Source organism: Staurois parvus, unplaced genomic scaffold, assembly GCF_062004578.1.
Source record: "Staurois parvus isolate SC_StPar_1 unplaced genomic scaffold, SC_StPar_1.0 ptg000207l, whole genome shotgun sequence".
NCBI lineage: Eukaryota > Metazoa > Chordata > Amphibia > Anura > Ranidae > Staurois > Staurois parvus.
Genome location: NW_028318003.1, coordinates 7,066,775 through 7,086,183, shown reverse-complemented (window position 1 = coordinate 7,086,183; position 19,409 = coordinate 7,066,775). Strand labels below are relative to the sequence as shown.

The following is a 19,409-nucleotide window of genomic DNA, read 5'->3' as shown; positions in this document are numbered from 1 at the left end:
CATCTGCTACCAGAGCAAAAAGCGTTTTTTGCTGATCTAGAGATTGATCAGCATGGAGCTCTGGTGAGTTACCCAACTTTACTTTGGTGGTGGATTTTGGCACAATTTCTTTGAGAGCACCTGAATTTGAAAAGGATTTGTTTGGACATTTGAAGAAATTCAGAATTGGACAATTTTTTATATTCACAAATTTAATTATTTATGCACTAAAAAATAGTTTTGCACATAATTTTGATATTTTTTGATATTAATTGAGGATATATATATATCTTTTGCACTAATGTTTCTACACTAAATTAGGAATAGTTTGTGGTTTTAGCGCATTCCTTTAAGTTACAGTACATGCTGTACCTGGTTTGTTCATACTCCTTCGTAGTATGCGCAGTAGCTCATCTGATAAGGCATGCATCTCTGTTCGGAACTTTTTACGACCCTGGCATGTTAGTTTCCACAGGCAAGATCGCCGGTGTCCATCAGCACAAACCCAACCTGAGATCTTCTCAAAGCTGCTGCTGAAACACAAATTGTGACGGACAGTATTTTTCCAACCATCTGGTGCAGCACGGAAAAATGGAAAGTGCTCCCTGAAAAAGTAAAGAAAGCAGCATCAAAATACTTGTAAAGGAAATGCTATCAACAAAAAACCTCCTCTACCATTTTGCTACAGAAATATTCGCTTGTTTCTAATCGTAACATTACAGGTCAACTGAAGTCTCAGCCCCAATGCCGGGTATAGCAAAATCATAAGTGTTCTAAGGGCTAGACATTTTCAGTGTAATCGTCCCTCAGCCCAAGCTGAAGGGCCCGTTGCCTTGAAATATTCTGCAGAGAAGCATCACTACCCTCTGTACAAAAGCAGCAGGCTCTCTGCATTGGTGCAGCACGCGATCTGGTGAGTCAGGCCTATAGCTATTCAGGCAGCAATGCTTCTTCTCTTCCTAAACAAAGGGTGTGTGATCGATGAGTTTTACTACAAGCAAGGGACTTAAAAATGGTGACCAATGCTTACTTTTTTTTCTCGTCCATTGAGTAACATAGAAAGTCTAAAGGGCAACTCCACTTTCACAGGAAAAAAAAAATATAGAAAATAAAACTAATGTAACATATACAATTGTTACCTTTCCTTTTCAATCTGCAGTGCTCGATTTTTCTGTAAAGTGCAATGCAATATTGCCACCTGGAGGCATTCTGTACAGAGATGGTGTACAGAACATGCCCTGAAAAGATAATTTCCTGCTTGTGCGATTGGCTTATTGATTTTCCGAGATTAGATTTTGGCATTCCTTGAAACAATGTCATTTTTGGTGAGATACTCCCAAAGGGAAATCACATCTAAAAAGGGATAAAGACCTTGCCTCTTTCCTCAGAGCCCTGCAGCCACAGCAGCTGATTGAGAATGATAAAATCACTCCCATACAGATTCACTTTGCACATAGACACAAACAGCTGTTTCTTCAGAACAACAAAAAGGTAGGAATCTGCAACTAAATTTGTTAAAATCCTTGCAATGCACATTGATCACCCAGAGGGGAACTTTTTTCTTCCCCTCAACAAAGAAGTGGAGTTACTCTTTAAACCTTGGGTTATAATGCTAATGTCCAAATTCTCCTGCAGTTGGAAAACAAAAAACTGTGAACCTGCCCAGGATGACCACCTTAATGTGGAATTAAACTCTAAAAAAATTGCTAGAAGATAGTGATTTTTGGCCGAAGAGGCATGCCAAGTCTCTTCTGCCAAAAAATTCTTCCTCCTTCCCCTAGCAATTTTTATTAGTTTTTTTTGTGTACTTACATCATCCCTGGCACCTTTTAGAAACCAGGAATGATCTGTAACTACTTAAATATGCACAGGCGTTACATGACTGCCCATTGGCCAAAGAGGATAACTACTGGCCCCAAAGAATAGAGATGGTGGCGGCAAGGTATGAAAAGGTGACAAGTGTCTAGAGGACAGCATGAGGTAGATGTGTGCACAGCACAACTGAAGAGTATGGCAAAAGCTCATCCTCACCAATTAAGTTTGTCAGCTTTAACAAGGCACCAATTTTTCTGGCAGAGGAAATGCAGGTCTTTAAGGACCCAACAGATAAGCAGTTGGAAGCCCTTTCTAGAGCTCAATTCTCAATGGCAGGATCTTTGCTGTGACCTCATTTTTCCCCAAGCTACATTTGACTGGTCAAAAAAACAAAAATGGAAAGGAGAGGATCCAACTGCTTGTGAGAAAGCAGCTGCAGATCTAATCCTTAATAATTTATATGTTTCTGTGCACATTGCTATGACTATGGTTTCTGTGGAGCAGACTTACTTTCCAGAGCATCAGCAATTCCTACACATTACTGTGGGATCAGTTTGTGACTCGGTCCTTCAGTCTTTCCTTTGTTCCTCAAGTAATCAGCAAGGTACTGACCTCAGTACTTGTCCTGCTATGGTCTTATGGCATCCCCATTGTAGAAAATTTAAGATGGCCTATTAAGTAACACTCTGCACAGGCTCTGTCAGACAACGGGATGTTGACTGTTAAGACCAGCGTTTTTCAACCAGGATTTTTCGGGGATGCCTTTGCAAAATGCCTACAAAAAAATTACCCCAAATTGGCCAACAATTCTCAACAAGCTAGTGGGCAGATCAAGCCTATAATTTTGTTAGCCAAAGCCAAAAGGTTTTTATTGTGCAGCTTTACAACCTTGAGGCACAGTGTGGGCTAGCTTCCAGCTACTTAAACGGATGACATCATAGGGCGTTGGGCACCTGCACAGCGTCCTTGTATACCCCTTCTCACCCCTTTATGTCAGCACAGGGGTCACGTTCGCAGAGAGAGAAGAGAAACTGAGGGAGAAGAGAAATGCTGGAATACTGGTCAGTAGCAGTGTGCAAAAGGTGGAGGAATAACTCACCTCTAATGCCGGGTGTCCTACTTGTGTGTATGTTGCTGCAATATGTAAAACTATAAAATATATAGCTTCATTTTTTTACATTTTAAAATTGGAGGTCATTGAGATTGGGCTGAATTTTAAAATAGTGCTTTGACAGAAAAAGGTTGAGAAACACTGGTCTAGATGCTACAAGGATTCGGATAGATCCTCAACCAGAAATTGTTGCTGGAACCGAGTTATCAGAGCATCTTTGTCTATTCCTGGGCACAGCTCAGTCCAGTGTGTTCCTTTCACAAGAGAAGTTTTGAACACTCAAGTCTGCAATTCAAACTCTTGTTTAGGAGCTGCTTTTGTTTGAAAGTCCAGGGTCTGATAGTAACCTCTTGAGTTCCATTTGCCCAGTTTCACTCCAGACCTTTATAATCAATATTTTGCTTTCATAGGACAGATCGATCTGGTCTCTCTGCAGATCAGTTTATAAAAGCAGGAAGGCTAGATTGTCCCTGGTTTGATGGCTCAGGAACCAGGCTCTGGAGTCAGGGAAGTCCTTTTTTGTCTTTTGGAAGATTCTCATTATGAATACCATCTTGATGGGCATGGAAGAAGTATTGTGCACCATGAAGGTGCAGGGGACTTGGTCATAAAAGTCTTTGCCTCCTAATCAACATCCTGGAACTTCTGGTGATTTGACTGTGCCTATAGCACTGAACCATCTTATTGGAGGCTCATCCAATCTGAATAAGCTGGACAGTGCCACGCTGTTGACGTACCTGAGTCAAAGAGGAACTTGAAATCTTATGGCAGCAAGTGGATACTGTCCTTAGCAGAACAGTTGGCAGGTAGATTTCCTCAGCCAGAAGCTCTTAGATTCATGGGCGTTGTCCTTGCACCTGGATGCATTTCAGGATCTATTGTAGGTGAGGGGATGCAAGATGTGGACCTCCAAGTTCGACATCAAACTGAACAGGTTTGTCTCTCCTGTAGGGTGTACCAGCTTCTTGTTTCACCATTTCTAGGTGGCTTAGACATCCATCATTCAAGTTTATGATCTCAAAGATCAGGTTTCACACTGTCCTGACAAGGTGCACTCTACTGGATTTTTGAGTTCTTCTTTGGCATCAAGCAACTATTTTTCAGATTTGCAATCCAGCAATCTGTTCACACACATTCTCCAAGTTTTACAAAAGGTACTGTAAATGGTTTGGCTTCATCTACACATTGGTAGCAAGGTTCTTCAGGTGGCTCTGAAGAGTTTCAGGCAGTTCTCAATTCTGTTTTTCCTTGGGCTACATAGTATTCATTTGCTGTGTTTTAAACTTCCCAAAAGTTAAAGTGTTCTCAAGGCTAGGTTCACACCTATGCAGTTTGCGTTTGAGCCATTTCTGCATTGCGTTTTTGCACCGGTGTTTGACGCTTTTTTCATTTTTATTTTTTTTAATTTTAGTTTTCTTGTTGCTAGGCAGATTTAAAATGCAAAACTCGTCAAAAACGCAGCAAAAATGCACTTCATGCTTTTCTACAGCGTTTCCATTGAAGTCTATAGAAAAAAAAAACGCAACTTTTGCGTTCACAAAAAGTCCCTGACCCTTTCCAAAAAAAAAACAAAACAAAAAAAAAAAAACAAAAAAAAAAAAACGCACAGGGTGAAAAATGTGGAGATGTGAAAATGTCCCATAGGAAATCATGTTAAATGGACTGTACAGAGTTTCTGCAAAACGCTTAGGTGTGAACCTAGGGTAAAGGAGATAAATATATATATATGTATAAAAGTTTTCTTGAAGTCCATTGAGGGCAACAGGTCCCACTCTGTGTTTGATCATGATCTTATTTTGTAGGGAGGGTTACCCCAAAGGCTAAAAAGACTTCACACAATGGATTTCAAGAAGTGGGTTTTACAGCGAGTACAAAAATCCTACTATGTTGTGCACTGAATAGTAATGCCCCTATTTTTGTTTTATAAAAATAATTAGTTAATTGGGCTGTACATTGTGATATATACTTACATGGAACACATATAATAAAATATTGAAAAGCTTTCTTTAAACATATTGATATCCAACTGGAAACAGAGCTTCAGTAGCAGTTAAACAACATGTCCCATTATCAGCTTACCTAACAAAACTGTAAATCTGTTGCACATTTAGACTTCCATCCTCACTGTTCCTTAATGCCAGGGATATTAAGTTGCAATAATTGATTGGAGGCCGGGGCCACTTTTCATACAGAGTTAAGCTTCTCCGTACACGAGCCTTCCTGCCATGACACTTTGAGACTGGAGAAGATATGGGCGTACAAGGGGAATCATCTTCAGCATACTGAAAGAGGGAGAACACATTTCAAAGTGGTGCACAAACATTTTAGTCACCTAAAAATGAAAGCAAAAATTAAAAAAATCAATCAAATTAATCTCTGATTGCAAAACATCCCCCCCCCCCCCATTTTTCCATGTTTCTCCTAGCATTTGGGGCTACCAATTTTATTCCTGCAACAGCCTTCTTTTGCCATTGTATAATAATGTGTCTTCCGGTAAGAAGCAATCCAGCCAAAAAACCCCCAAAAAGGATAGTCTAGTCCATTGTGCATATAGGGAGCAATGAAAAAACAAACCTTTGCTTAAAGCATATACTGTATGTGAAGGCAATATAAAAACCACACACACCCCAACATCTGCAACCAACCCGAGGCTCTCTTGTGAGGCCATATGAATACAGACATTGCCTTTTGTATTGACTGTAGGTCAGATGATCAGACTTTGACCAGCAACATAGAGAAGAGATGGAGAAGTTTTGGCAACGTGTTCATCTTTAAAGGAAACCATCCTTCCTATTCATGAGATGGCATAGTTGTTCCTTTTTAGAGGTTTTGAGAGACTTTAGGAAAATACATCCATATAAAACGTTTCACCATATAAAAACAGTAATATATGTATGTGTGTTTAATATGCAAATAAAATATACAGAAAATTCCAGGATGCAATTGTGAAGTGTTCTCCAACTTGTTACATCAGTAGCTGTTAGTAATAGACAGCTTGGTATCTAACTTATCACTCTCCCAAACTCCTGCCCCCACCGGACATGTTGGCTCATAAGTGTTTGAATTTCATTCCCATTCTCCTTTGACATCAACAAGGCATTTTCATCAACACAACCCACTGGATATTCTCTCTCTTTCGGACCATTCTCTGTAAACCCTAGAGATGTCCGTGCGTGAAAATCCCAGTAGATCAGCAGTTTTTTAAAATACTAAGACCAGCCTGTCTGGCACCAACAACTATGCCACATTCAAATGTCACTTAAATCCCCTATTTAGTTCCATTCTGGTGTTAAAGAAAAAGGCCAGACAATATTACGAGATAAAATTTTAGTGCACACGCACAATAGAATACCTAATTTTTGGTAAAATATAAAGTTATATTGGTTGAAACATTGAAAAAAAACAAAAACAAAAGCATAATCTTAACCCTTTTGGTAGACAAGGGGTTAAGATGCGATAGGTTTCAATCTATATTATTTTATTTAAGAATATTAAAGTTGAACAGAGTTTCATATTGAGCACCTTCATTGAAGTGAACAATATTTCCTGTCTAGCGACACAGACAGTTATACTAGGAAATCTTTACCAGTTCGCCGACTGATGTCATAGCATCCTCTTCAGAATTTCCCATAATCAAACACTCTGCAGCAGACTTTGGCGAGTTCTCTGATGTGGGGGGCTTGTAGGAATTTGAGACACAAGACTCAGAAGCCAACGTTGACAAGTCATGGCATGGGATCACTACATTGGGATCCACAACAAGCCACAGTGTGGGCTTAAAAGAGAGTTCTAAGGAGGAAAGAAGAGAAAAATAAAAAGGGAAGGAGAATGGTCAGTACTGCAGGAGAGACAGTGGTTTCTGATTCCTACCTTACCACCTGTTTACTGGGTCATATTTTTCCCATCCCATTCCACGAATGTCCCTTTTTTTTTTATAAATAACTTAAAGGATAAGTTCATCTTTTGTCCAAAATAATAAATGCACTTTTTTGCAGGTAAAATAAAAAATTTGCATGTATTATTTTTGTCCAAAAGGAGCCTGGAAAGAATTGAACCAGCGATCAATAGATTGCCGATGCTGTGCAGGTCTCCTGCAGACCTGTCAGAATATCCGCTTGCCATACAGGATGTATGAGCAAGCAGATATTCTGACAGGAAGCTTCCATGAACTACCACGGCACTGTGGTAGTTCATTGAAAACTACAAGTCCACGGCCAATAAGGCTGTCTGGACTTGCAGTTCATTAATTCACGGAAGTCTGTGAATAAATGACGCGGGCATGTGGGTGGAGCCCCACACGGGTGTGTTGTTTCCAAATGTGACAGATAATACAGGGAGAAGTTTCCCCGAACTATCTGCAGCTATGGGAACATGTTATATGAACGTATCCTTTAAAAGCTCCACCCCTCCCTGTATATGCATAGTAACAGTTATTTGCCTCAACTTACCTTGCCCTGAACATGGATTTCCTCCTCCCCCCCCCGCAGACCTCTTTATAGCACTGGCCTGGGAGTAGCATAAAAATGTGCACATTTTGTCACTTCCCACTGATGCCTGACACCCCATGGGTCCTCAATTGCTTCTCTTCATAGTTAAATGGGCAACAGAATAATCAGGATGCCCAGGGAGGAAGCTGGGTGGGTCCACTTTGCCAACATGAATTGAGGAGGATGGTTATCAACAGTGACAACATTGATAAACTTCCTTCTCAATTCTCTAAATCACTTTATGTACGAACACCCAGGTCACATCAGGTGCGACTTGGCATGCGATTTGCATGCCCTGCGACTTGCAAATCGCATGCCAAGTCACACCCTAATGTCCGCAATTACAGCGGTCATATCGGTGCAGTTCTGACTTGGTCAGTGCCGCACCAATTTCCAAAGCAGTGTCTATGCAAATCTATGCTGTGTCAGATGTCTATGCAAATCGCACCTCAAATCAGCATGTCACCCGACTTTAAAATCGTGTGGTTTCAATTTAAGTCGCACGATTTTAAAGTCGGGATTGATGTGACTGGAGGGTAAAGCTGGTTCACTCAGAATCTCGTGCACTTCTGCATAGAAACCAATCATCTTACAGGTTTTATTGCTAAAGCTGAATTAAACAAGCTGAGGGTAGAATCTGACTGGCTACCATGCACAGCTGTACCAGAATCTGTGCAAACTAGCTTTAGTAAAAAAAACAAAAACAAAACACACACAGTATTGAAGTCCTAATGCCTTCAGCTGCTGTATATAGTTACAACACTTCAGTGATTTCACTGCAAGGCATTAAACATTGTGACCCTGATAGAGGAAGTAACCAGGACCAATAGGCATTTCTAGTCCATATAGTAATTTTTTCTTTAAAATAAAAACCATGTCAACAATAGTTGATGCTTGGAATAGCCATTCAGCAGAGGTAGTGAATCAGTCAAGAGTAAGTGAATTTAAACATACCAGGGATAAACATACACTATATTTCCAAAAGTACTGGGACAACCCTCTGATCACTGGATTCAGGTGTTCCAATCACCTTCATGGCCACAGATGTATAAAATCAAGCACCTAGGCATGCAGACTGCTTCTACAAACATTTGTGAAAGAATGGGTCGCTCTCAGGAGCTCAGTGAATTCAAGCGTGGTACTGTGATAGGTTGCCACCTGAAATTTCCTTGCTATTAAATATTCCATGGTCAACGGTTAGTGGTATTATAACAAAGTGGAAGCAACTGGGAACAACAGCAACTCAGCCACAAAGTGGTAGGCCATGTAAAATGACAGAGCGGGGTCAGCGTATACTGAAGCACACAGAAGTTGCCAGTTGTCTGCAGAGTCAATAGCTAAAGACATCCAAACTTCATGTGGCCTTCAGATTAGCACAACAACTGTACATAGAAAGCTTCATGGAATAGGTTTCCATGGCCGAGCAGCTGCATCCAAGCCTTACATCACCAAGTGCAATGCAAAGCGTTGGATGCAGTGGTGTAAAGCACGCCGCCACTGGACTGAGCAGTGGAAACATGTCTTTTGGCGTGACTTATTCTTGCTTCTCAGTCTGGCAATCCAACGGACATGTCTGGGTTTGGCGGTTGCCAAGAGAGCGGTACTTGCCTGACTGCATTGTGCCAAGTGTAAAGTTTGGTGGAGGGTGGATTATGGTGTGGGGTTGTTTGTCAGGGTTTGGGCTTGGCCCCTTAGTTACAGTGAAGGGAACTCTTAAGCTGTCAGCAAACCAAGACATTTTGGACAATTTCATGCTCCCAATTTTGTGGAAACAGTTTGGGGATGGCCCCTTCCTGTTCCAGCATGACTGCGCACCAGTGCACAAAGCAAGGTCCATAAAGACATGGATGAGAGAGTTTGGGGTGGAGTCCTGACCTCAACCCGACTCCAGAAGTGACATCCTCACGGCTTGGCCATTCACATGTCTGGAGCCTGCAAACCTGGAAAGAAGACTGGGCGAAGATGGAAGCCCTGTCAGTGGTCGCTGGAGGGCCTGGTTTTGCAGGCCTTTCATAACGCACATGTATGCGATGCATACTAGCACATTACGCCATTAACTTCCTTTAACCATTAGCCACCTGGCCAATGGCCGTTTGGCGGCTTGAAAAGCGCTGCAGCTTTCCGGGTGCACGCCATTTGGCGTGCTCCCGCACATGCGCGGTTTGCGCGGTTGCAGAGCGACGCAGCAGTGCGATCTGTCACCGCCCGTGCACCTCGGACACGGCCGATGACAGATCCGAGTACCGGCTCCCGTTGCTGGTACCATGTGACCTGCTGTGACCAATCACAGCAGGTCACATGACAGTTGTATACAATGGATGGCTTCATTCATGATGCCATCCATTGTATACTAGTGCCTAGCTGTGAATGGTCACAGCTAATCACATGCACATGTCATGTGATTAGCTGTGACCAAATCACAGCTAAGCACAAAAAAAAAAAAACCAAAAAAAAAAAAAAAACAACTGAATGAATCGATTTCATTCAGGTAAATGCTTGCTTATAGCAAAGTACTTCTTTGCTATAAGCAAATTGTGTAAAAAATAAAAAAATAAAAAAATACTGATCACTTCCCCAAAGTAGTACAGTGTTACTATGGTAACATTGTACTATTTTGGTCATAGTAAAATATGAAAAAAAAATCTTAAAAAAAATAAAAAAAAAATGTAATAAAAAATTAAATATAATAAAAAAAATAAATAAATAAAAAAAAAAAAAAAATTTTTTTTTCCCCATACTGTCACCAGTCAGTGTCGCTGTTCACCGCCATGCCAGTTATATGATGACGCTGTACTGCACTGGTGACAGTATGTAAAAAAAAAAATAGTGAAAATAATTTTTTTAATTTTTTAATTTTCTGAAAAATTATGACAAAAAAATACAACAAAATACAATGCCTCTTATGAAGTACATCGGACTGTCTACTCTGCAAAAAGGGGTCATTTGGGGATATCTGTACTATTCTGACATTCTTGGATCTCAAGATATTAGATTGGCTGTCAGTACTTCAGGATTGATCAATATTCAGATATATACCATAGTTTGTGAACTCTATAACTTTCCTACAAACTAAAAAATACATCCTAATTTGGGTTATTTTCACCAAAGACATGTAGCAGAATACATCTCGGCCTAAATTTATGAAGAACAATTATTTATGTGTAAACTTTTATAACAGAAACAAAGAAAAATGTGTTTTTTTTTCAAAATTTTTGGTCTTTTTTTGTTAATTTAGCAAAAAATAAAAACCCCAGCGGTGATTAAATACCACCAAAAGAAAGCTCTAGTTGTGTGAAGAAAATGATAAAATTTTAGTTTGGGTACAATGTTGTATGACCGCGCAATTGTCATTCAAAGTGTGAGAGCGCTGAAACCTGAAAACTGGCCTGGGCAGGAAGGTGTAAAATTGCACGGTATTGAAACGGTTAAAAAGAAAAAAAAAAAAAAAAAAAGAGGGTAGATTAGGTGGACCACTGGGTCTTTTTCTACCATCACACTCTATTTCTAACTATAGATATCTTTTGTGTTATTATTAGGCACATTTTGATTATAGTAACTTCTTTAACCTTTCCATTGACTCCCCTCTGATCTGGATATCTAAACTACATGAATGACTAAGTTGTCTAAACGCTCTCTGCTCTTATTTTTGATCATGTTCATTCTGGTTTCAGCCCAGATCACAACACAGGAACAGCCCTTAAAGTTACCAAGGGCATCCTGACTGCAAAGAATAAATCATGGATGTATGCCTAACCTAAACAATGTTACCAACTGTTGGGTACAATTAAAAAACTCACTCACCCTGTGGTGCGGTGTCGGACATACAGGAAGTCTTCTGCAGGCTTTGCTGATGATTTACCGAGTAACAATCAATCCTCTCTTCGGCACCTATAAGATATACACATTATAATCTATCATTTCCAGCAAATAAAATTTACACTTTATAATCTGTACTTTCCAGCCAATTTACCCTTTATAATCAGGCATGACCAGGGAAAAAGAGATATTCTTCAGACTCTGGCATATTCATCTTCTTCCAGCAGGCATATGGATTTCATTTTGTCATGTGTAATGCAGTCCAGCTGATGAAAGCTACACAATCACCAAACTTGACTAATGCAGGCCATAGATGGGGAGAAAAAACGGCAGATTTTTCTTTTAAAAAACGAAAATTCGGTCGTTCAAGCGGCCGATGTTACCATCAATGGTAAAAAAAAAAAAAAAAAAAAAAAAAAAAAAAAAACGCCCGATTTTCATCCCTTCTACAGCTGGCAAAAAGTGTCCCTGCAGAGAGCTCCGCTATTTCTGACAGTTCTCTGACAGTTCCTTCACATTTACAGCGGTTGAAACATTGTATCTATTTGTTTCCATTTAGGATACAGATGTTTTTATTCGGAAACAAATAGATACAATGTTTCAACCGCTGTAAATGTCAAAGAACTGTCAGAGAACTGTCAGAAATAGCGGAGCTCTCTGCAGAGATACTTTTTTCTGGACTGTAATTCTTTTTATTTTCATCCTACTTCTTCTTCTTCTTCTTCTTCTTCCTCATCCTCTTCTTCTTCTTCATCCTCATCCTCTTCTTCTTCTTCATCCTCATCCTCTTCTTCTTCATCCTCATCCTCTTCTTCTTCATCCTCATCCTCTTCTTCTTCTTCATCCTCATCCTCTTCTTCATCCTCTTTTTCATCCTCTTCCTCTTCTTCTTTTTGTCTTCCTCTTGCAGGTCACTGCTCATGCGCAGATTTTTTATCGGTAAAAAAATCGGCCGATTGGCCCATTAATGCCGTGAAAATCGGCCGATTTTTTTCCAACTGTACCAAAAAAAAAAAACGGCCAAAATCCCGAAAAACGGCCGACCAAATCACCCACTAACGATCCAAAAATCGGCCGATTTTATTTTCGGCCGACAAATCGGCCGATTTTCGACCCATCTATGGCCTGCATAAGACATTTTAAATTCCCCACAGATTTTTGATCTTCCTGTACAGCTAATTATAAATAGCATTTGCAATGGTTTGTTAAACCCATCTATTTTAGTGTATGTGGCATCTGGAATGATTTTATTGAACCCAGAGCTAATAGTGTATACATCAAGGATAGCTCAGTGCCACAATTTGATATTCTTATGAAGCATGGCAAGCACAGCTCACCTATGTAGAGAGGTGAATACAGGGCAAAATGTTATAAGAAAAAACACTTTTTTTTCAAAATTTTTGGACTTTTTAATTTATATAGCAAAAAAAATAAATATCCCAGTGGTGAATAAATACCACCAAAATAAATCTTTATCTGTCTCAAAAAATGCTAAAAAATTCATATGGGTACAGTGTTGCATGACTGCGCAACTGTCATTCAAAGTGTGATAGTGCTGAAAGCTGAAAATTGGCCTGGACAGGAAGGGGGTGAAAGTGTCCATACTGGAAGTGGTTAAAGGATAATGCACTAGGCCGGTGCGCCCTCTGTTTGCTTTTTGTTCCTGCAGATCAAAGTGGGTTCCTGGGGTACAGTTGCCACCCTTACCATCCAGTAAATAACCCAACCTGCTCTAAACAAGGCCTCTTTCAAACTGGCGTACCGATGCATTAAATCCCGGCAGCTGATGAGCGGTTTTAATTCGCCTCAGCTGCCTGTCAAAACCAGGCAGTGGTTGTCAAACAGCCCCAAACACACACCGCAGCTGTGCTCTGCAACATGGCAAATAAAGGGCATGTTGTATTCAGTAGGTGATACCACCTGATACTGTGCCCAACAGAGGTGAATGGGGCTGCATGGCAAGCGTGATACGCTTGTGTCATGGTCTGCTAATTGCTGGCCAACATAATCCATTGAGGATCAGGAGTCAACAGCTAGGTACATGTGAAAAAGGTCTAAGATAAACTACAAGTCATGTCTGCCACCACAGCAGACTGACTTGTAGCTCTCAATGAAACATGTATATGGTAATCACGGACACAGGGGCGGACTGACAACGCATGGGGCCCCCAGGCAATAGGGGATCATGGGGCCCCTGTGTCCTTCCCCAAACTCAAAAGCCTATAAAAAGGTACCAGGGGCATCTCATGGGGCCCCTTACTGACCCGGGGCCCTCAGGCAGTGCCCGAGTTTCCTAATGGTCATTGACACTTCCTGGAAGTCCATACCTCGATTGCAGGCTGCAGGAGCCTGGCACTGCACCCATGTTCTACTGCTCACAATGCTTTGCAGGCTCATTTGCAAAAAATAAATGCACATTTACATTTTTTATGCAAATATACATGCATTATTATTATTTTAAAAAAAGGTGGTCTTAACCTTTAAACCCTAACCTTATGTGTAAAACTCACACATACCACCAATTATAATTATGAACATTCTGGATATCAATATTCAAATACAGCCTTATGTTTCACTTTGGGGTAAGCACAGGTCTCAGTAGGAACACGGTCACTAAAAAGAAGATACTAGCAAGCTTCAGCGGTTTCAATACTTCCCAGATCACTGCTGTTTCCACCCATGTGAACAGGAGATTAATCACAGATTACAAAGGCTCTCCGTTTTAGGAGTAAAGTGTGCTTACCAGCAAAGTACTGATCTATAGTAATGCACTGATTCAGTTCTTCCATCATGTCCCAGTCTTCTAAAGCAGTTGATAAATGAAGATTTTCATACTTGCTTCTGTTAGCTAAGTGTAACATCATTATTCCGAGAACAATCTAATGTTGGTCAGCACTGCAGCCTTTGATGACCAGGTGTATTAATTGTCACATGTAGATCCCGCCCGTCCACACTTAAAGGGTTAGTGTGAATTTAACTGTCAGATAGAGTTGGCATGAAATCGGAATATAATTCTTGCTAAAAGATATACAGTAAATGTGCAAGAATTATGTAACATTTACTTTTGCTATATAATATATATATTTCTTCTTTTTAAATAATAGCATAACATTAAAGAAGAATGACAGACTTTGGGTGTAAATAAGAAAAATCAGTCAATTCTTCAAATATTTGGCACATTTACAGTGGACACCTAAGGCTGCATTCACACTTTAGTAGTCTGGAAACATATTTATGCACGTTCCCAGAAACATGTGAAAAACATTCATTGTGCTTGATTTGCCATTATTTTTATTGTCACCCCAAAGGTGGGTAGCAGTGCTGTGACAATGCACATCACAAAAACAATAAACTGCCAAATAAAAGGTGCAGGAGCTACTTCGGCACCTTTGTCATGCGTAGAGGAAGCAAGTGAATGGGCTGCTCTATGCTGTCCTGCAAAAAAAAAAGGGGGGGGGACAAGTTACACAGGTGTGAATGGGGTTATAAATTAAAGGATAAGTTCACCTTTCATAATATTTATAATTATTATACAGGATTTATATAACACCAACAGTTTGCTCAGCGCTTTACAATATAAAGGGAGACAATACAACAACAATACAAGAGGGTTAGGAGGGCCCTGCTCCTTGGAGCTTACAATCTAAGAGGGAGGGGCATGTTACCATGTTATACCCATATTCAGGGTGTAACATGTAATCTGTGCGAATAGACCACCCCCACACCCCCTGATCCTCTTTGTGACAGCTAGCGGGAGATCTTCTCCCCTCTGCTAGCTGTCACAATTAAAAAAAAAACAGTATTCTGTGAATGAGAACACTACAAGTTCCGAAAGCCTTTGAGGCTGTCAGCTTGTAGTTCATTGAGTCTCCCTGTCAGCAGGTATCTGCCTGACCATACAAGGTATACAGGCACACAGATATACTAAGAGGTCTGCAGGAGGCCTGCATGGCATTGACAATCTGCTTTAGAGGCTTCAGAAACCAAAAATATTAAATGCACATTTTTTTACAATGTGCATTTATTATTTTGTGTTAAAAGGTGAACATTTCCTTTTAAAAAATTCTGCTTACATCTCTTCCTCAACTGCTGACACTCCAGCAGGTATAAACTAATCTGCTCCTGATTACACTCACCTGGTCTAAAATCTCAACCTGTCAAAGCCTGGGATGTCTAATGCAGGCCATAGATGGGGAGAAAAACGGCCGATTTTTCGTCCGAAAATAAAACCGGCCGATTATCTTATCGTTAGTGGACGATTTTGTCGGCCGTTTTTCGTGTATTTTGGACTTTCAGATTATTGGTGATGTTGGAAAATTTTCGAAAAACGCCCGACTTTATCCTCATTGATGGTCAAAAACGAACGATCGTTTTCCGAAAAAGGATCACAAAGGCCACAAAATGACATCATTTCCCGTTATAGGTTACTCATTAATCGGCCGATATTCGTAATAATTGGTGGTCAGGTAAGTTTTTTAGACCGACCGATAGTTCGTTTATCGGCCGAAAATCTGCCGTTTTTCTCCCCATCTATGGCCTGCATTAGGCTAGGGTCAAACCTATGCAGGTTGTGTTTGAGCCGTTTCTGCATTGCGTTTTGTGTTTTTGCTGCGTTTTGTTTAATATATTTTTTAATTTTTCTTATTGCTAGGCAGATTTAAAACACAAACGCATCAAAAATGCAATTCATGCTTTTCTGCAGCATTTCCATTGATGTCTATAGAATCAAAAATGCAACTTTTTGCGTTCAAAAAAGTCCCTGACTATTTCCAAAAAATGCACCGGGTGGACATGTCCCACAGGAAATCATGTTAAATGGACTGTACTGTTTTTCTGCAAAATGCTGCATAAAACGCTTGGGTGTGAACCTAGGTTAAAGCCTGTCATACATGGGTCGAATTCTGAAAGAATTTTCTTTCAAAAATCTTTTCTAAGAACCATTAGTGGATCACATCTCATTTTCGAGTGACTATAAAATTTGAGTGATCAGGCGTGTTGGAAATTTTTTGAAAAACGAACAACTTTGAAATCAGTGATGGGAGAATTGTGCAAGAAATTTAACTGAAAAAGAAATAAGCATGACCTATGACCTGGAAAGAAAAGAAAATTCTTGGCAACGAAAATTCTTCTCTGTAGCAACATGAAGTGAAATTGAAGGCTTGGTTGGTCGAATTTTGAAAACAATGGTGGCACCATCAGATTACAAAATGCATGAAATTTCTGATTTTCTAAAGCAATTTTCATACTTTTGGCCTCCAGAATAAATTAAAACAAATCAATACAAATGAATTTGAAATGCAGACTTTCAGACTTAATTCAAGGGGTTCAACATAAATATCAAGTACAAATTTTAGGATCTGCAACCATTATTTAACACAGTCGCTCCATTTTCAGGGGCTCAAATGTAATTGGACAAATGAATATAATTATAAATAAAATGTTCATTTTTAATATTTTGTTGAGAAGCCTTTACTGGCAATGACTGCCTGAAGTCTGGAACCCAGGACATTACCAAAGACTGGATTTCCTCCTTTCTGATGCTTTGCCAGGCTCTAACTGCAGCTGTCTTCAGATGTTCTTTGTTTGTGGGTCTTTTTGCCTTTAGCTTTGGCCTTCAGCAAGTGAAATGCATACTGAATTGGGTTGAGATCAGGTGACTGACTCGGCCATTGCAGAATATTCTACTTCTTTTCCTTCAAAAGCTCCTGGGTTGCTTCTGCAGTGTGTTTTGGATCATTGTCTATCTATACTTTGAAGCGCCGTCCAATCAACTTTGCTGCATTTGGCTGAATCTATGCTGACAGTATATCTCTAAACACTGCAGAATTCATCCGGCTGCTTCTGTCTTCTGTCACATCACCAATAAACACCAATGACCCAGTGCCTCTGGAAGCCATGCATGCCCATGCCATCACACTGCCACCACCATGTTTTACAGATGACGTTGTGTGCTTTGGATCATGAGCTGTTCCAAGCCTTCTCCACACTTTTTTCTTCCCGTTATTCTGGTACAGATTAATCTTAGTTTCATCCGTCCAAAGAATGCATTTCCAGAACTGGTCTGGTCTTTTTAGATTTTTTTTGGCAAAGTCTAATCTGGCTTTTCTATTCTTCAGGCTTATGAATGGTTTGCACCTTGTGGTGAACCCTCTGTATTTGCTCTCATGAAGTCTTCTCTTGATTATAGACTTTGGCAATGATACACCCACCTCCTGGAGAGTGTCCTTCACTTGTCTGGATGTTGGAAATGGGTTTTTCTTTACTATAGAGAGGATCCTGTGATCATCCACCACTGTTGTCTTCCGTGGACGTCCATGCCTTTTTTATGTTGCTGAGCTCACCAGTGTGTTCTTCTTTCCTCAGAATGTACCAAACTGTTGATTTGGCCACTCCTAATGTTGCTGCTATCTCTCTGATGGATTTGTTTAATTTGTGAAGCCTTACAATGGCCTGTTTCACTTGCATGGACAGCTCCTTTGAACACATGGTGTAGGCCAGGGGTAGGCAACCTGCGGCTCTCTAGCTATTGTGGAACTACATTTCCCATGAGGCATTGCAACATTACAAAACTGACAGTTACAGCTATGACTTGCAGAGGCATGATGGAACTTGTAGTCCTGCAACAGCTGAAGAGCCGCAGGTTGCCTACCCCTGGTGTAGGTTCACAACAATAGATTCCAAATGCCAATACCACACTTAGAATCAACTCCAGACCTTTTACCTGCTTAATTGATGAAGAAATAATGAAGGAGTAGCCCACACCTGGCCATGAAACACAATCTGGCTTCCATCCCCTACACTCCACTGAAAATCACTAATGACCTGCTAACCGCCAAAGCTAATGGCCACTAATCAGTCCTCTTACTCCTTGACCTCCCCGCAGCCTTCGACACAGTTGACAACCCCCCTCCTTGATAAACTACACTCCCTCGGCATCAGAGCCTCTGCTCTCTCCTGGCTCTCCTCCTATCTCTCCCAACGCTCCTTCAGCGTTACCTATAACGCTAACACCTCCCCCTCTCTCCCCCTCTCTGTTGGGGTCCCCCAAGGCTCTGTCCTCAGGCCCCTTCTCTTCTCCATCTACACCTCCTCCTTTGGCAAACTGATACACTCCCATGGCTTCAACTATCACCTCTACGCCGATGACACGCAGATTTACCTCTCCACCCCTCAACTCACCCCTTCAGTCTCTGCACGTATCACCCACCTGCTGAACAACATATCAGACTGGATGTTGCTCCACTTCCTCAAACTGAACCTTTCCAAAACCGAGCTCCTAATTTTCCTTCCCCCCAGCCCGTGCCCCCCCACCCTCTCCATCATGACCAACAACGCCACCATCAGTCCCACCCCGCAAGCAAAAGTCCTAGGTGTCACTCTAGATTCAAACCTGTCCTTCCAACCCCATGTCCAATTGTTGGCAAGCTCATGCAGACTCCACCTCCGCAACATCTCCAAAATACGTGCGTTCCTAACCCCAGACACTACTAAACAACTCGTTCACTCCCTTATTATCTCACGTCTGGACTACTGCAACTCCCTTCTCACCGGCCTACCTCGTCACAGACTATCCCCACTTCAGTCTATCCTGAACTCAGTGGCCAAACTCATCCACCTTACCAACTGCTCCTCTTCTGCCACCCCCCTCTGTCATTCCCTCCATTGGCTCCCGATTGCCCAACGCATCAAATTCAAACTACTAATACTGACATACAAAGCCATTCATAACACTGCTCAAACTACCTCACCGACCTGATACCCAAATACCACCCTACCCGTAATCTTCGCTCCTCACAAGACCTCCTACTTTCTAGCCCCCTGGTCTTCACCTCCCACGCCAGACTGCAGGACTTCTCCAGGACTTCCCCCATCCTCTAGAACTCACTACCCCAATCCATCAGACTGTCACCTACTCTCCTCATCTTTGGGCGCACCCTGAAAACCCATCTCTTCAGGGAAGCCTACCCCACTCTCACCTAACTGCCGATCTCCTCCACTCCTCCTACCACTCCATCCCCCACAGCCACTTTCTCTTGTGCCACTATCCCCTCCCTCCTAGATTGTAAGCTCGAAAGAGCAGGGCCCTTGAACCCCTTGTGTATTGTTTGTTGCTGTATTGTCTCATGTTCTGTCCCCCACTATAATGTACAGCGCTGAGCAAACCTTTTTGGCGCTATATAAATACTGTATAATAATAATAA

At 41.1% G+C, this 19,409-nt stretch overlaps 1 protein-coding gene across 1 annotated transcript in view; it reads right to left on the bottom strand.

The window, feature by feature from the left end:
• FOXR1 (forkhead box R1) overlaps positions 1 to 14,072 on the bottom strand; it is a 31,158-nt gene extending 17,086 nt beyond the window's left edge. The window contains exons 1-5 of the mRNA XM_089678644.1: positions 13,952 to 14,072; positions 11,194 to 11,280; positions 6,492 to 6,694; positions 4,985 to 5,187; positions 352 to 584 (exon numbers count right to left, since the gene is read on the bottom strand). Of these exons, the coding sequence (XP_089534770.1) occupies positions 352 to 584; positions 4,985 to 5,187; positions 6,492 to 6,694; positions 11,194 to 11,280; positions 13,952 to 14,072 (847 nt within the window). The remainder of the gene's footprint in view (positions 1 to 351; positions 585 to 4,984; positions 5,188 to 6,491; positions 6,695 to 11,193; positions 11,281 to 13,951) is intronic.
• Between the last annotated feature and the right edge of the window lie 5,337 nt (positions 14,073 to 19,409).